The sequence below is a fragment of the Castanea sativa genome, chromosome 5 (assembly GCF_040712315.1).
Source record: "Castanea sativa cultivar Marrone di Chiusa Pesio chromosome 5, ASM4071231v1".
NCBI lineage: Eukaryota > Viridiplantae > Streptophyta > Magnoliopsida > Fagales > Fagaceae > Castanea > Castanea sativa.
Window position 1 is genome coordinate 60,422,512 of NC_134017.1, and position 19,470 is coordinate 60,441,981.

The following is a 19,470-nucleotide window of genomic DNA, read 5'->3' on the forward strand; positions in this document are numbered from 1 at the left end:
TTAAGAGCTTGAAGCTTGAAGCAATTTGTTCTTGTGTGCCCTCGCACGCCACAATGATGATAGAAAAGTTTCACTTGAGGTCCCCTTTGACTCTTGGGGAATGGCTTCCCTTTATCCTTTGGTTTTGGACCAATGGTTCTCTTTACAACAGTAGGGATCTCAACCTTGGGCTTCTCCACTTTGGGTTTCTCTACCTTGGGCTTCTCTACATTCTTGGCCAACATGAACTTCACTTCCTTCTTGGGTTTGCTACTTAAGCTTCCTTCACTGGTATAGCCTAAATCGATCTTGTCAATTGAGGGTTTTTAAGAAGAGAGCACACTGTTAAGCTTCTTGGTGGAAATACGCTCCACTTCGACATTTGCTTAATTTATTTCAAGTTAAAGGAACTTGATTTTGGAGTAGGCATTCAACAACTCTTCCTTCAGCTCTTCAACTTCACATTTAGCTTCTTTAAGTTGCATAAGAGTGGATTTGTGGTCTTCTTCAATTTTCTTCATCTTTTCAACAACATTCTTCGCAACTTTGGCATATTTACCACAACCCTCAAGCAACGCATCGTACACTTCTTGAAGATTCTTTTCACCCTCATTGAGGTACACATCCTCATCTTCTGAATCATCAACTTCTTCACCTTCAGAATGTACACCTAGTTCATCAACCAAGTCGCTCAACTTATCTCCAGAATCGATAGTGGTAATTGCCATGAAAGCTGAATAGTTTCCATCACTATCACATTCTCCTTCTACATCGGAGTTTGAGCTCTCCGAGTCACTAAGGGTAGTAGCAAGCACTTTACCCTTTCCTCTCAAATAATTTTGAGATTCTTTCTTTAGATGGCCATAACTATTTCATTCATAGCACACGATTCCTTGAGTTAATGAGGAGTCTTTTCCATCCTTATTCTTGAACTCCTTCTTGTCATTTTTGGTGAATGAGAACTTTCCTTTGCCAAACAACTTCCCATTGGTCTTCATTTTGAGAAATTTTTGGAAGTTCTTTGCAAGAAACGCCACCTCTTTTTCCACATCGTCTTCATCAAATGAATCACCCATTCTCTCATTTGTGGTCTTGAGAGCAAGTGAATTGCTGGACTTGTGAGAGGAAAGTCCGAGCTCATGGGTTTGGAGAAAGCCAATAATTTCTTCAATCTTGATCTCATCCAAATCTTTGCTCTCCTTAATGGGGTGACCTTAACCTAGAAACTTTTGGGTAAAGATCTCAAGATCTTCCTCACAACTTTGGCATCTTCAATCTTCTCTCCAAGATTGAGTTTGGCAATCACAATCTCATTTAGTCTTCTATAAAAAGGAATCAAATGACTCATCGTCACTCATCTTTAATTTCTCAAATCGAGTAGTGAGCATTCGAAGCTTGATGTCCTTAACCTTCTTGGTACCTTCGTAGGTTGTCTCAAGAATGGTCCACGCCTCTTTGGTAATCTTCACATGCGAAATTCTATGAAACTCATCAATTGAAACACCATAAAAAATAGCATGAATAGCTTTGCTATTGGCATTTGCCAAAGCAAGAGTAGCCTTATCCCATTCGGATTTGGCTATTGTGGGTCTTACCCATCCATTCTCAACGAAATCCCACGCCGTCTCATCAATAGCACAAAGAAAAGCACGCATACATACTTTCCAAAAAGCATAGTTACTCCCATCAAAGTAGGGAGGTGCATTAAGAGATTGAGATCTATCCATCTCACACGGGGTCTTGGATCACACTAGGATATTGAAATTCGACAAGTGTACCCATTCTGATACCAATTAAAAGCTCAAATTTGTGCTAAAACACAAGAGCTTGTTTAGACTCCCAATTAAAAATTACGGCTAGATTGCTTTTACTCTAACTTAGACTAAATGCGAAACAAGAGTAAATAAGCACAATGAACCGATAACACTACCCTAAGCCATATTCATCCATCATCAACAATAAAATGAAAGCTTAAAGACTTGGGAAAAGAGATGTAAACACAAGATAACACTAAGACGTGTTATCAAAGAGGAAACCGAAGAACTCGACAAAAAACCTCTCCGCGATCCTCCGAGTCAAAATCGATCCACTAGAGAATAAAGTTCGAGTACACGAATAACAAAAGACCCTCCAAGCCTAGTCTACCCCATTTACTTGAGCCCTCCAAGCTCTTGCTACCAACAAACTTCTCAGAATCTTGACTTCTCTAGCTTTCTAGATTCCGCAATTCCGCCTGATTGCATCCACCAATAAATGGCTCCTTCCAATGCTTCCTAACAGCACCAAAATCTCACTTGACACTCAAAATGGATGAGGTAAGTGTTTCAGCTAACAACCTTTCAAAGATCTAGAAATGGAGAGGTAGGAGTTGAAGAAAACCACAAGGAAATGTGTAGATGATTGTGGGTATAACAATCTCTAAATCTCAAGTATATTTGCTAGGGTTTTCTCTCTCAAAAGAACTCCTTAAATTCATGGGTAATGAGGGTATTTATAGTGTAAGTAAAGAATTTGGTAAAGCAACACAACTTTTTGCAAAACAAAAAGTTTCGCGGGTACTTCGCGGGTTGGCCTTTCTCGCGAAACACTCACGAACTCGACCGCTTGGCATAACACCTCAACTTCCAGTCATGTGCTCCATACTTGGCCTTTTCGAAATATCGCTTCTTGCTAGCTACTCACAAGCTAGTCGCGAATTCCACTGATTCACCTTTTGATGCTTGATTCTTCACCAATCTCTCACACTCATCCCTTACAAATAAACTCACATACATACAAGGAAAAATGATTGAAGAAATTACAATCAAATTTGGTACGGAATTAAAACCAACACAAGATAGTTGAAAATTACAACTTTACATATTCGAACACAAATATGCTTCAATTTGTTTGAGGAATGGATTAAAAAATTTTATAACAGAATTATAACGAATTTCTAGCTATGAGCTTGTTAGAAATCCTTTGTTCTTCATACATTCTTCCTCTTCGAAGGTTTGTGATGAAAATTCTTTAGGGCTTTGGAGGTTTGAATCCATAGAGCTTCGTTGATTTATGGTTTCTTAAAGTTTCTAGAGGCTTTTGAGCTTGATTCCAGTGAACTTTGAGATATAAGAAAATAATTTGGATGATATCTCTTCGAATGTTCTTCTTATTAGAAAGTTGAAGTTCTTGAAGTTACTAGAGGACTTGATTCCAGCAGAGCTTCTGCATTGCTGAATCTTCTTAATGCTGCTAGTGGTGTAGGTGTCTTCCTTGATGTCTTAGTGTGTCAACTTGTGATAGGTCGGGAACTTTCCCTCTCTACACCCACTACTAAGAAGTCAATTTCTGGCTTTTGCACAGGGCAATGGATATGCACCATTTTCAAGCACTGGTCACACCCCATTTTTTTGGTTTTCGAAATAAGATTTGGTTGGGTAATTTTGTTTTATCCACAAGGGAAAGGGGGTTACGTTTTCCATTGAATTCGTTAGCTCCTTTGTGAGGATGAATGAAGGAAGCCTACTTTGAGAATGTGGATAGTTGGGCAATAAATGTATAATATGTTACTTTTAGAGAAAAAAGGGAAAGCAAATTTAGCTGTATAGGTCACATTTTTAGTTGTGTTTTGGGCATCAGGCATTTGCACACAAGGTATGCAACTGGTTTTGCCCTCTGGAATTGAATATACCCGTTAACGCCCTTGGCTCGAGGGCCACAATATGGAACTTAGTTAAAATGAAAGGACAGTGTTAATTATACACACATCACACACAAGTAAAAAACAACTAAAATCGTGCATTGAAGACATAATTTCAAGTTAGAAATCGTGTCTTCAAAGCACAATATTAGTTGTTTTTTGCGTGTGTAGACAACAGATGTTATAAAAAATGAAAATGGCACATCGGCAAAAGAGAACTCCATATATGCCTTAATCATCTAGGCGTTAGTGGCGATTGATGGGCTGGTGTTGTTTTAGGTGGTAGTGGGCCAACAGATCCTTCGTTTTGTTCATTCATTTCTCTGTCTAAACAGGCCTCATTTCATCCGTTCATTTTCGGCTTAAAAAAAGTACTTAGTTTCGTCAATTTGGGTTGTGCCTTAAAACTTAGAGAAGTCAGTCACGCAAAAACTTTCACCCTCAACAACTAATATATATTGGTAAGTTGCTCGTGCAATGCACAGATAATGTTATAATTTTTTATATAATTTTTTTTTTAGAGAATTTTATACATATATTATAGTATATTTGTTATAAAACTTTGCTAGTAATGAGTTTAAATAATGAGCAAAAAAAAAACACTTTGGAGTAATTTTGTATAATAAAAGTTGATAAAAACATTAATGTGTCCCATATTATTGATCTTTATTATGTGATGTAATAAAAACCTTCATTACTAAATCTTTTTTTTTCAATGTTTGTTATTGTGGTATGGCGATGCTTGAGGGTTATGTACATCATCATTTATTTCTTCATTTTCAACGTTTGAAGTTTGGTCTGCCCCTATTTGTTCAATTTTCGAGTTTTCATCATTTTTTCCTTTTGTTACATTATTTGTATTAATCACTAATGAATTGGTACTGGAAGACTCTTGATTGGATCTTACAAAGTTTGGATTTGCAGATTTGTTGTCGCTAAGATTTTTCTTAAGTATTTGCATTCATATTAAATTTCAATGATATGACCATTTTTTGTAAATGTTTATATATATATATATATTTTTTGGATAATTTAGGAATAGTGTAGCAAAAGAGTTAATATAGCATATTGGGTTGTGTATTTTTTTTTTTCTTCCACGCCTTTTTGTTATTTGAAGGTAAATCAAAAATCATAGAAATTGTGTAATTTTCAAAACCATCTTTTAGATTGAATTCATTCAAATGAAGTATGAAAATGCTTTTTTTTCCTAAAATTTTCTTCAAATCATGTGGGATTCCTTCTCTAATATCAGTATGTATATGAGAAATTTAATATATATTATGATCAATAGTTTTACAATAATTTAATTATTTAAATAAGTTGTATCTCAGTTTATTTCTCAGTAAGATCTTTTTTATATTTATTTAGGATTTTTCTTAGCATCTTAATCACAAAAGTTTTTCTGTCAATTGCATCAAAAACTTCAATTTGAATCTTGCATCAATGTTGTTTATTGTCCCTATAGAATCATGTTCTTTATCATTCCTATCATTGAATTTTTTTTTTGAAAGAAAATATTATGTAAATGACATATTGTGAGATAGTATATGCTATTTATTAAAATTTTTTTATTATAACTTTTAGAAAGATGCACTTATTAATTATCTCAACCACCTCAGAAATCTCAAGATTTATATATATATAGATAGGTTCAAGCTACACCTGGTGTAACTCTACAAAAGTTACACTTTTTTTTTTTTTACCGTATATTTCTAAAAAATCTAACGGTTAAAAAAATATTATTAAATATGATTGCTTTCACCTTATTACCTAATTAATAATAGCATTCTCTCTCTCTCTCTCTCTCTCTCTCTCTCTCTCTCTCTCTCTCCTTATTTATTGCTTTCTAGTTTCCACTAGATAATATTTTATTCCACACAACCTAACAAAACAAATTTAAAAAAACAATCTATTTTCTCTGATTTCACAACTACCAATTAAAAACAAGAGTCAACTAAAAATAACTTTCAATTGCTCCTTAAAAAAACAAAAACAAAACAAAACAAAACTTCAATTTTGAGCCTATCATACGCTAATTAAACAAGAAAACCTCCCACCTTTTCATCACCAAGCAATTGAAATTTTGAAAGGTAGACCTTCTGGACTTGCTGCTTTAATGCAGTCTTACCCAAAAAGAAAACAAAAATCATATATCACACCAAATAATATAAAGAAAACAAAAATCATATATCACACCAAATAATATTTGGGTAGGTTTGTTAAAAATTTTAATTATCTAAATGTTTTTTGTTTATATGTATCTATTAAAACATTGATAATGAAGATTTTTTTTTTTTTTTTTAAAAGTGATATTCTGTTTAGTGTATGTGATAGGCTCAAACTTTTTTTTTTTTAAAGGACCAATTGGAAGTTTTTTTTTTTTTTTTTAAAAAAAATTTATGGAACTTTTCTTTTGTTTTGTTTACTGGTGTTTGGCAACCGTGGCCCACTGAGGTGGCCCCTATGTTCAAACTCAGGTTTTCTTTGTTTTTTGTTTACACAAATATATACTGATGAAGCCGAAAAAATCACCAGTAAGTTGCAAGCACTCCTCTCACCAAAGCAACACCTGCACAAGATGAAAAAAGAGGACCTAAAAGAGAGCACCGGTGTGGTGCCGGCCAAAAACCCTCCGAAGGTCAAGTTAGAGCTTTTATTCTTCAACCCTAGAATGCCAGAGTTGAGATAATCGTGCGTATCTTGATATCTAGGGTTTCTGGGGTATTTATATTGGGTCGAATTGCCTTTCCTTTTAGGATACAACTTCTTTCTTGAGTTCTTTTCCATATAGGAGTCTTCTCAAACGTGTGATGCAAGTAGTTCGAGTGTACACGCTTACATGGAGATAAAGCAAAAGTCGACTTAAACATATCAAGTAACATACAACCTAGAATCCGTAACTAATCCATGTATGACGGATATTCAGTAACTTCAACCGTCCTATTCGCGTCACCTACGGTGTCGATCCGTCTACATACTCTCCGTCCCTTCAAGTTCAATGGAGATATCCATCTCCTAATTTTATCCCCTTCAGTTGCCCCCTTCAGTCCTTGGATCCGTCTTTGAAACCTGACGGATTCATGGAATGATTCATAAAGCAATGTATTGAGATAAGACGGTCTTAGTGTACCATGACGGAGGACACGTGGTTTGCATTTTTGGCGAAGAACACGTGGTCCTTATAGATTGGATGTTTCCCCAAAACGAGGCGTCGCTTCGTATCCCGTGCCCCTCGCTCTATAAAAGCCAGCCATTTCTCCCTTCATTTTCTCTTCCTATCAAAAATTTGTGAGCAGAGCGCCACCGTCATTACTACCGTCGTCTCTCATTAGAAGCCATCTAGATCTGGTATGTACTCCAAACCCTTCTCCGTCTTTCTTTTTATTTTATTGTTTTACATATATATATGCTTTCTTTAGATCCGTCGGTGTCTTAGGTTATACCGTCATAAATGTAGGTAATGTCTAGTGCGTCAAGTAATCAGTCGTTTGTCCGCGACGAGGCGGGCTACGATGAGAAATTCCCATCAGGTCCAAGAGATCCTGACACTTCAAGTGAAGAGAGGAATCCGTCCAGTACCTCTTCTTCCCTAGATGGAGGTCTGGAGACGAAGAGTTCAGAGTCATCCAATAGTAGCTTAGACGGTGTGGATCCCCCCGTTCAATCTACGATTGGACCGGACGGTCTCAGAGAGTTCGTCATGCTACCCCTCTGGACGGTAAACGATTTTAGATCCACAATAATCGAATTCCACCTCCAAACACTTAGGGCCAAGTATCAAATACCAGATAACATCCGTCTATGCCTCCCCGAAAAGTCCGAAAAATGTTACTACAAGGGGGTTGACGGTGTTGGGATCTATGAGCAAGCCTTAAAGGCGGGGCTTAGATTTCCTTTGAGTTCTCTCCACCGTCACCTTCTTCAATACCTCGGCCTATCCGTCACCCAGATCTCCCCAAACGCCTGGAGAGTATTCATCGGGGTAGAAGTTTTGTACGGGGCCATGTCTGACGGTTCTAGAAGGTTGACGGTGGAAGAATTCTTCCACTGTTATCGTCCAACGGAGATCGTCAAATCAAAAGGGATGTACAGTTTTGTAGCCAGGAGCCCGTTGTTGAGGCTGATTAGTGATACACTGGACTCAAATAGAGACTGGAAGAGTAGGTACTTCTTTTTGGAAGGAGATGAATGGATGTGTCGTCTAGGAGATAGCACATATATGCCCGTCGACACTACATGGGGCATTATGCCTCCGTCGGGTATGCCATCACTTTAGTTTCCGTCGAATTGATCTTTGAAAGTCATTTTATTTTATTTATATATATATATTTTTTTTTTTTAAGTCTAACCGTCTTTTTTGCAGCTCGGGACCGTCCACAAGTTTCCTTAGAGCAGTGGAGCTTCCTAGAGAGGACGTGGGCACAACTTGTCACCCTTGACACTCTCCACTGGTACCGTGATGGTCCCGATCCTTCGTCCTCAGCCCGTCGTTACGATACCAGAGTTAGAAAACGTAAGTTAAATGTAATGCTCTCCGTCTTATTCTAGCATCGTCATTTTGCTTCTATTTACACCCGTCTTTGATTTGCAGAGATGGATGCCGCCAAGAGAAGAGCCTTCATCAAACAACAGGCAGCAAAGAAAAAACAAGAGGGTGGCCAAGCTAAGGGGACGGTTCCATCCCTTCCGTCAAAATGTATCCAACAAGAGAAGGTGGACCGTCCTCCTAAGAAGCAGAGGGCCACACCAGAGCTCGTCGTGGCGTTGGAGGCTGAGAAGGCACCCGTCAGGCATGGAAAGGGCAAAGGCTTGATGAAGGGTCCAACTCCCACAGGAGAGAAAGCACCCGTCCTTTTTAGGGAAGACTCAAGCTACGCCCTAGGAAAGCTCTCATCTATCCTAACGGCTGACGACTATGCAGACCTCGACAATCACGCGACGGAGGCGATGGGAGAGACAGGTCTCTTTAACATTACGCAGGTATTTTTAAATCCGTCTAACTTTGTTATGCTCATACTTATCCGTCATTTACCCAGTGTTGTTCTTTGCTTTCAGGCTATGCTGATGATGAAAGGATTAATGGGCCATTGCGTCAATCATGAGACAACAATGGACCGTCTAAGGAAAAAGAACAAGACAATGGAGGATGAGCTTCACAAGCTGAAGACCTACAAGATCAACATGGACAGAAAGCTCAAATGCTCAGAGCAGGTCAGAGGTGAGGTGGAGAAGGAGAATGAGCACTTGCACGAAATTTTGAAGGACAAGGAGAAGGAATTGACGGACACAAAGACCAAACTCCATAATTCAAAGGAGATAGCCGTCCAGGAGTATCATGACTCCGACCTCCTTATGACAGAGCTTGGGAGCTCCTTTGCTGACGAATTCGACGATGCCATCCGTCAGGTGAAGTCGTCGTATCCTGATCTGGATGTATCCCACATTTCAATTGATGCTCAAGGGCAAACACTTGCACAGTCTGTCCGTTCAGAAAGCGCAGACGAAGTGTTTGCTGTCACTGCTCCAGCTGACGAAGGTGAAGCTCTTCCTCTAAGTCAACTGAACGACGGCCCATTGATTGGGAACTCTTCCCCAAAGAATGAATAGCAATACTCATTTAACTTGTTGAACCGTTGTTTGTAAAAATTCTTACCGTTGTAAGAGAACTTGTTGAACCGTCGTTTGTAATCATACAATTTAACTTATCGAATCTTTTGTTGCTTGTTTGCTTGCTTATTGTCCGTTGCATATAATATGCACGTTTATTTCATTTAGATAACCCGTCTACAGTGAAGAAATTTAGATGTCCGTCCTTTATTTGGGCTGGACTTTCAGATGTATTTTTGAGACCCGTCCACTTTGTGAACTAGGTTTTTCATCCCTTCGGGATGATCCGTCCATGTTGTGGACTTGTAGAATTTCATCCTTTGGATGATCTATCCACTTTGTGGACTTGTAGAATTTCATCCTTTGGATGATCCGTCCACTTTGTGAACTAGGTTTTTCATATCTTTGGGATGATCCGTCCACTTTGTGGACTTGGTTTTTCATCCCTTTGGGATGATCCGTCCACTTTGTGGATTTGTAGAATTTCATCCTTTGAATCATCGGTCCCTTTGTGGACTTGTAGAATTTCATCCTTTGGATGATCTGTCCACTTTGTGGATTTGTAGAATTTCATCCACTTTGTGGATTTGAGACTCGTCCACTTTGTGAACTAGGTTTTTCATCCCTTTGGGATGATCCGTCCATGTTGTGGACTTGTATAATTTCATCCTTTTGACGATCCGTCCACTTTGTGGACTTGTAGATTTGAGACCCGTCCACTTTCTGAACTAGGTTTTTCATCCCTTTGGGATGATCCGTCCATGCTGTGGACTTATAGAATTTCATCCTTTGGATGATCAGTCCACTTTGTGGACTTGTAGAATTTCATCCTTTGGATGATCCGTCCACTTTGTGGACTTTGCCTAATTTCAACACCATGCATTTCATATTTTCTAAATAAAAATTCCTCTCATTATATCAGTTCAACAGTCCAAATTGTTTTTGGAAAAGAAAACTTGGGTTCTAATAAGTAAAAACTATGAATGTTTAAAATTAAACTGAAAATAAGGCGGTAGACATTGTCTTATGACTGTCGCACTACTGGTAGTACTTCTTCAGGTGCTTCGTGTTCCAAGGATGACCCAACTTCCTTCCGTCTAACGTCTCCAAGTAGTACGTTCCTTTCCTATGCCATGAGATAATTCTGTACGGGCCTTCCTAGTTAGGACCCAGCTTTCCCAGGGATGCATCCTTCGTAGCGCCAAGCACTTTTCGTAATACCAGATCTCCCACCTTGAAGTCCCGGTGCCGGACCTTCGAGTTGTAGTGTTTTGCCATCATGTCTTGGTACCGCGCCAGTCTCTGTGCTGCTGCTGCCCTGACCTCATCTACAAGGTCAAGCTCTAGACACAATGCTTCATTATTCTTGCTCTCGTCATAGCTTTCCACGCGGTAGCTCGTTAATCCCACTTCCACCGGTATGAGGGCCTCAGCACCATACGCCAATCGAAACGGTGTCTCTCCTGTTGGCATTCTTGCCGTTGTCCTGTATGCACATAGTACACTTGGTAGTTCGTCCGGCCATATGCCCTTTACCCCTCGAGCCAGGTCTTGATAATCTTTAACAAGGACCGGTTCGTGACTTCAACTTGTCCGTTGGCCTGTGGGTGGGCAGGTGATGAGTAGTGATTCTTGATTCCCAGCTGAGAACAAAAGTCTCAGAATGCATCGTTGTCGAATTACTTCCCATTGTCTGAAATGAGCACTCTAGGGATCCCATATCGGCAAATAATACTTCTCCATACAAAGCTGCGAATGTTTTTCTCCGTGATAGTAGCAAGAGCTTCTGCTTCCACCCACTTGGTGAAGTAGTCAATACCAACCACCAAGAACTTCAGTTGTCTTACCGCTATTGGAAATGGACCCATGATGTCCAATCCCTATTGCGCGAACGGCCATGGAGCCGTCATAGGTGTGAGTTCCTCCGTTCGCCGTCTAATGAGATTGCCAAACCGTTGACACTTATCGTAGGCTCTAACGTACATATGGGCATCCTTTTGCATTGTCGGCCAATAGTATCCTGTTCGGAGTAGCTTGTGCACCAGAGACCTTGATCCAAAGTGGTTTCCACAAATTCCTTCATGAACTTCCCTCATCACGTAGTTTGCTTCCTCACGGCCAAGGCATCTTAGATATGGTCGGGAGAATCCTCTTTTGTAGAGGACGTCTTTAATCAGGATGAATCGGGCAGCCTTAACCTTCAATTTCCTTGCGTCTTCTTTGCTATATGGCAGCTTGCCATCCTTGAGGTATATCACAATTGGAACCGTCTAATCGTCTTTAGTGCTTACTTCCTGCATTCGAGCGTTATCTAATAGCGATGAATGTTGGACGAAGGACAATACCTGTTCTGGGGCGACCAGAGGTTCGGCCGAAGCAGCCTTTGCGAGTCGATCCGCCTCTTGGTTCTCTTCTCTTGGGATCTGAACTATCGTGAATTGGAGGTCACTCGTTCGACCCTTCACTTCCCCGAGGTACCTTCTCATTCGTTCATTCCTACAATCATAGCTCCCATTAACTTGGCTGGCTACGATTTGAGAATCGGAGTAGACCACCGCCTTCCTAGCCCTAGCCGCTATCGCAAGTTCCAATCCTGCCACTAGGGCCTCATACTCTGCTTCATTATTTGTAGTGGTGAATTCCAGACGGATCATGCATTCGATCTTATCTCCTTCCGGGGTGTGGAGTACCACCCCGATTCCTCCCGTATGCTTGTTGGAAGATCCATCTGTGTGAATTCTCCATGTGGGCGTCTCTTCTGCCCCCTACTCCTCAGGTGTAGTGAATTCCGCAATGAAGTCTGCCAGTATCTGCCCTTTCACAGCCATTCGTGGCTGGTATTGGATATCGTACTCACTCAGCTCGATAGCCCACAAAGCCATCCGTCCCGCAATTTCAGGATTGTCCATTGCTCTCCGCAAGGGCTGATCCGTCAGGAATTTTATGGTATGTGCTTGAAAATAGGGTTTGAGTTTTCGAGCTACAGTCACAAGAGCGAAAGCGAGTTTCTCCATCCGTGGGTATCTTTCTTCTGCTCCTCTCAGCGCCCGGCTGATAAAGTACACGGGCTTTTGTATCTTCCCTTCCTCTCTGATCAGAGCTGCACTTATCGCTGCTGATGAGACGGCAAGGTACAGGAACAATTCCTCCCCTGGAGTGGACGGACTAAGCAATGGCGGGGCAGAAAGATATGCCTTCAACTCTTCAAATGCCCTTTGGCATTCGTTCGTCCATTCAAAAGATCTCCTTAGTGTTCTGAAGAAAGGGAGACACTTGTCCGTCGCTCTTGATACGAACCTGTTTAAGGCTGCTATCTTCCCTGTCAAGCTTTGCACTTCCTTCACCGTCCTCGGAGGAGACAGTTCCATAATCGCTTTGACTTTCTCTGGGTTGACTTCAATGCCCCGCTGGGACACCATGAATCCTAAGAATTTTCCAGCGGTTACTCCGAATGCGCATTTGCTTGGATTCAGCTTCATTTTATACGCCCGAAGAGTGTTGAAAGTCTCCTGGAGGTCCCTCAGATGATCAGGCACCTTTGCGCTTTTCACCAACATATCATCTACGTAAACCTGGACATTCCTGCCAATTTGGTGCACAAACATTTTGTTCATTAGTTGTTGATACGTGGCTCCTGCGTTCTTGAGCCCGAACGGCATCACCTTGTAGCAAAAAAGCCATTGGCTCGTCACAAATGATGTTTTCTCTTGATCTGTCTTCTCTAATTTAATTTGATTATACCCTAAGAAGGCGTCCATGAAGCTCAACAATTCATGTCTTGCAGTGGAGTCTACCAAGGTGTCAATGCGCGGGAGTGGGTAACTGTCTTTAGGGCATGCTTTATTCAAATCCGTGAAGTCAACACACATTCTCCACTTCCCGTTTGATTTCTTGACCATTACCACATTGGCCAGCCAATCAGGGTAGTACACCTCCCTTATGAAGTTTGCTTCTCGCAGCTTCTGCACTTCCTCTGCCACGGCTCGATCCCGTTCGGGGGCGAACACACGCTTCTTTTGTCGAACTGGAGAGAAAGAAGGTGATACATTCAATTTGTGAACTATGATTGTTGGATCTATTCCCGGCATGTCGTCATGGCTCCATGCAAACACGTCTTGGTTTTCTTTGAGGAATAACAGGAGCGCATGTCGAACCGTTTGGTCGACTAAGATTCCGATCCTGGTGGTCCGGTCGGGCCTTGAATCATCTAGTCGTACCTCCTCCAATTCCTCCACGGGTTCTGCTACTGTTCTTTGTTCCTCGATGTTCATTGCCTCTACGTGGTCATCCATCTCCATCATGGCAACGTAACATTCCCGCGCAGCCACCTGATTTTTGCGCAGTTCCCCAACTCCGCATTCGGTGGGAAACTTGATCATCAGATGGTAGGTAAAGGTGACGGCCTTCCAAGCATTGAGAGTGGGTCGTCCGAGTATGGCATTATATGCTGAGGAGCAATCAACCACGAGAAAGGAAACATCCTTGATTATTTGCTGCGGGTAGTCTCCTACCGTCACCGCCAACGTGACGGATCCTAAAGGATAGACCCAGGTTCCTCCAAAGCCAACGAGGGGCGAGCATGCCGGGATCAGGCGCTCTTTAGCAATCCCCATCTGCTGGAACTTAGGGTAGTAAAGGATATCTGCTGAGCTCCCATTGTCCACCAAAACTCGGTGGATGTTGAAGTCCCCTACCTGTATGCTAACCACAAGCGCGTCGTCATGGGGGTGGTGAAGGCGCCAGGCCTCCTCTTCCGAAAACTTGATGCGAGAGCTGTTCCGTCGTGTTCCTTCTAGTGAGGAGCCTGTCGACTGGACACTTTGAACCGTCCGTAAGTAAGTTTTTTGGGCCTTTTTGGATGACCCTGCAGAAATATTGCCCCTTATAATCATTCGTATATCTCCTACGGGTGGCCTGGGACGCTCATTTTCCCGTCTAGGATTCTGCTCCTGGGGTTGATCCATTCTCTCCTTCCTTACGAACCTCTGCAACCTTCCTTTCCTGATAAAGGACTCAATCTGTTGCTTCAAGTCATAACAATCCGTCGTATTGTGGCCGTGATCGCGATGAAAACGGCGGTATCTATCTCTTGGCCTCTTGTTCGGATCTCCTTTCAACTTGCCCGGGAACGTCAAGGTTCCTTCATCTTTGATTTGCATTAACACTTGGTCAATTAGAGCTGTGAGGGGGGTGAAGCTTGTAAATCTTCCCGAAGGTGGTTTGGATCTCCGGTCTTCTCGTCGGTCTCTAGTTCTTGCCATCTTTCGTCCGTTGTCCGGTTTCGTATCTTCCTGTCTTTCCCTTTTCCTTGGCTTATAGTACTCTCGGGCTAGCAAGGCATCATCGGCGTTCATGTACTTCGTTGCCCTGTAAAACACGTCGGACATAGTTTTCGGGTCATTTTTGCATAGAGAGAACAAGAACTTACCCTTTCGCAGCCCGTTCGTGAATGCTGCCACAAGTATCTTGTCATCCGCCTCGTCTATCGAGAGGGCTTCCTTGTTAAAGCGGGCTATGTATGACCTTAAAGTCTCGTCTTCTCGTTGCTTAATACTCAATATACACGCAGTAGACCTCTTATGCCGATGACTTCCGATGAAGTGTGATACGAACTGTGCACCCAATTCCTTAAAAGTGCCAATGGAATTGGGTGTCAGTCTACTGTACCAATCTCTCGCAGGCCCTTTCAAAGTGGTGAGGAAATCCCTGCACATGATTTCATCCGGCACACCCTGAAGATGCATTAATGTTCTGAAAGATTCCAAATGATCCAATGGGTCTTTAGATCCGTCATAGTTCTCCACATGAGGCATGCGAAACTTTGGAGGAAGGGGGCATGAATTCACTAGCGCTGTGAAAGGCGAATCCGTTCTGTGGACTAGGTCGTCCAGGTCACTAGATACCCGCCCTCTAAGGGCGTTCATCATCACATCCATACATTCCCTCATCTCCTGCATTTCGGCAGCTATGTGAGTCGGCAAAGTGTCTGAGACAGATGGTCGATTGGTTTCTTGTCGCTCGGGTCTAGTTGGAGCATTGCTGCCCTCAGGCCCTTCTGCGTTTCTTCCTTCCGGACTAGCACCCTCCTGGTCTTCCTCTGGTGCACTTGGGTGTGCGGTCTTTTGTCGCAACTGTTCTTCCAAATCATGATTCTGCTTGGTGAGGCGCTCAACCGCCGCCGAAAGCGTTTGGACCTGCCTCTCTAGAGCTGTGGCGTGTGGTTCGTCGCCTTGATTGTTGTTTGTTGTCATCGATCGAGTGAGTACCATACAACTTTTCGTCTCAGGAATAGAGCGAGGTTGAAATAATCAAAAGATATTCCCCACAGACGGCGCCAACTGATGAAGCCGAAAAAATCACCAGTAAGTTGCAAGCACTCCTCTCACCAAAGCAACACCTGCACAAGATGAAAAAAGAGGACCTAAAAGAGAGCACCGGTGTGGTGCCGACCAAAAACCCTCCGAAGGTCAAGTTAGAGCTTTTATTCTTCAACCCTAAAATGCCAGAGTTGAGATAATCGTGCGTACCTTGATATCTAGGGTTTCTGGGGTATTTATATTGGGTCGAATTGCCTTTCTTTTTAGGATACAACTTTTTTCTTGAGTTCTTTTCCATATAGGAGTCTTCTCAAACGTGTGATGCAAGTAGTTCGAGTGTACACGCTTACGTGGAGATAAAGCAAAAGTCGACTTAAACATATCAAGTGACATACAACCTAGAATCCGTAACTAATCCATGTATGACGGATATTCAGTAACTTCAACCGTCTTATTCGCGTCACCTACGGTGTCGATCCGTTTACATACTCTCCGTCCCTTCAAGTTCAATGGAGATATCCGTCTCCTAATTTTATCCCCTTCATATACTTCTATCTTCACCGTAAATCAAAAAAAAAAAAAAAAAAGTTATCTGATGAGAAAAAGTTATCTGATAAAAAAAAGTTATCTGCTACTTCAACGTAGTCAAACCAGAAAATTAGATTCTTTATTTAGGTTGTGTTGAACAAAGTATTATCTCTTGGAAAGTAATAAATAAGAAGAGAGAGAGAATGCTAGTATTAATTAGGTAATAAGGTGGAAGTAATCATATTTAATAATATTTTTTTAACCGTTAGATCTTTTAAAATCTACGGTCTAAAAAATGTGTAATTTTTGTAGAGTTACACTAGGTGTAACTTGAACCCATATATATATATATATATATATATATATATATATATATATATATATATATATATATATATGTTGCCTGCATAAATTGCATAGAACATTGTTAATAGACAAAAGCATATTTAATTGAAATTGAGAAATAAAAGGAAGAGATGATTTCATGAGATTGAGATTTTCTAGAAGTATCATTTATACGTGGGGGAGGAAGAAGAAAGTTTGTAAGTGAGTAAGAGATTTAGTTTTGATTTACTCATGGGAAGGGTTAGACTTGAATCATAATATGTAAAGTAATAACTAAACTTGGGTTTTTCATAAGGTTTTGTCAATTTTTAAAAGGAAGACAATTTTATAGAGAATAACATTTAGTCTAATTGTCAAGAATACCTATATTTTATATAATAATAAAAATAAGTTACTATGATTTATTGGATAACGGTAAAACAACACTTAATAATAAGAGGTAAAAATGACTAAATACAAAATTAGAGCGTCACACGGTAAGACCTCATGTACTCTCGCATGAGCTCTCCGATTTTATATATATATATATTGATTGATATGATCCATTCTATATTGTAACAACAAATTAGATCAATTCACCGGTCATATTTCACTTATTAAACATCATAAATTCATCTTTTTGTTTTATTTTGTTTTGCAGAACTTGTTCTCCTTTTCGCTGATTATATCAAATCAATGCATTCTTCAAAATAAGAATAAAGAAGTTTTTAAGTGAAGTGAAGCACTTATATATATGTACCGTCCTTGTGACTTGGACTTGGTGGCATATGTAATGTGACAGCATGCCTTATAATGGGTTTTGGAAAATTAAGGGGTGTTAGGTACATGATTTCAAACAATAATTTTTAGTTTTTCAGCAATATTACACGTATTTTTACACACTTTTTCACTCACACATATTTCTAAAAAAACCTTTTAAACTTGAAAATTGTTGTTTAAACCCACGTACCAAACAGTCCCTAGATATCTTAATTTAGTTGCCTACTTGCAGTTGCAGGCATACCGTAATACTACCAATTCTAGTATAGTCTTAACTGGCCAAAGACTCTTTCTTTCTTTGATTTTCTATTTTAATTGTGTCTTAATTTACACTGTACTCTCTCTGCCCCCACCTTATATATATAGGAAGCTACATAGATAAGTCTTTCACAACCAAAATCTCATTTGCTTTTTTCTCCCTAATCCTATACAACTGCTTCTTCCTTTGATTCAAAGCTTCCAGATGGCTTCCCCCATTCTCTTCTTCGGACTTCTACCTTTCGTTTCCCTTGCTGCATTGGCATCTGATCCTAGCCCTCTCCAAGATTTCTGTGTTGTAGATACAAACAGTCAAGGTACAATATGAGCCTTAAACATGCATACTTCTACTGAAAATTTCACCCTATAGGCTTAATGTTAAAACCATAGCAGTAGCTCCGTAAATATTTGTTCAAACTCTTTTTCACCCGCTCGCACCACAATATTCACTATTGTACACATAATGTATGCATTTTTTAAAATGTAATGACAGTGACACACTACTTATTATAGACTCACCGTACACACACTACCACATGAATTGAAATCGTAATTTTAAAAAATAATTTCAAAATAAAGTGTGTATGTAGTGTGCAATAATAAGTAGTATTTAATAAGATTTTCTGATATAAAAGATTAAAACATGGAAAAGGAATATATACAACCGCGTGAAATAAGTTGTGAGAAAGTTGTGCGAGAAAAATCATTAACTTTTAATAGTATGGCTTTCATGTTTCTTATTTGGAATGTGGTGGTTGGTGGCAGTGTTCCTAAATGGTTTGGCTTGCAAGGATCCTACGAAGGTTGAAGCCAAAGATTTTTCAAGCAGTGGACTTCATATAGCAGGCAACACATCAAACCCTGGAGGGTTAGGCGTTACTCCCGTGACCACTGCACAAATACCAGGACTCAACACTCTTGGAATTTCCCTCTTCCGTTTTGACTATGCACCAGGGGCTGTCAACCCTCCCCACACTCACCCTCGTGCCACCGAAATCTTAACAGTCTTGGAAGGTAGCCTTGAAGTTGGGTTTGTCACATCTAACAGCCATATCACAAAGGTGCTACAGAAGGGTGATGTGTTCGTATTCCCAATTGGTCTCATCCACTATCAAAGAAATGTTGGTAAAGTAAGTGCCACCGCCATTGCTGCTGCAAACAGTCAAAACCCTGGTGTTATCCAAGTTGCCAGTGCAGTGTTTGGGTCCGAGCCTGACATTCCTAGTGACGTTTTAGCTCAGGCCTTCCGGGTGGATAAGAATGTTGTCAACTATATCCGGTCTAAGTTCTAGACAAGCTATGATTATTTTATTCCATTAATAAAGATAAAGAACCTACTCCTCTCCACATTCTGTTCGAGTGTGTCAATTTGTTATTTTATAACCTCATTGGAAGTTAGTGTGCATTGTTTTTATTATGATACTTTAGGTTTCCTTTTCGATTTTATTTAATAAAATATAGTTTTTATGAATTTTCCTCTTTTCTTTTTCTTTTTTTTTTTTAGAAGATTTATGTACTTTCCTTTATTCGTCTTCCTTTCCATCTAGAATCATTTGCTTCAAATTATGAACCACGATCAACAGCATTTTTTTTTTTTCATTTTTATATAATTTCCTAAAACATTTTATTTTCACACCACAATAATTATCAAATCTGAAAGAAATAATTATGAAAATAATAAAAGTCACATGAAGAACTTCTTCAAATGAAGAAATTGTTACGGTAGCTAGTTCGGACACGAGGTACAGACCACCAATTATTTGCACGAATAAGAGGAGGAAAAAACAGAAGACAGCCCCACCTAAGGCCTTATGGATGGAGCCTACTAGTAATTGGGCATGAAAATTAAGCAAACCTAAACATTTAATAATTAGGGGTTCTTTATTCATTTCATTGTTTGCTATTTAAGCACATTTTTCTAATTATTGTAAAACAGATTTGTCTATTTTGATCATAAGATTAAATGTGTATTTCTCTTATAGTGGTGCCGACTATAGT

The 19,470-nt window shown here is 40.2% G+C and overlaps 1 protein-coding gene across 1 annotated transcript; it reads left to right on the top strand.

Annotated features, from left to right (window-relative positions):
* The first annotated feature begins 17,677 nt into the window (after window positions 1-17,677).
* Window positions 17,678-18,811, top strand: LOC142637491 (putative germin-like protein 2-1). Its single transcript, XM_075811765.1, has 2 exons — window positions 17,678-17,789; window positions 18,238-18,811. The coding sequence occupies exons 1-2, from the start codon at window positions 17,678-17,680 to the stop codon at window positions 18,762-18,764; spliced, it is 639 nt and encodes a 212-aa protein (XP_075667880.1). The 3' UTR covers window positions 18,765-18,811.
* Window positions 18,812-19,470: the final 659 nt, after the last annotated feature.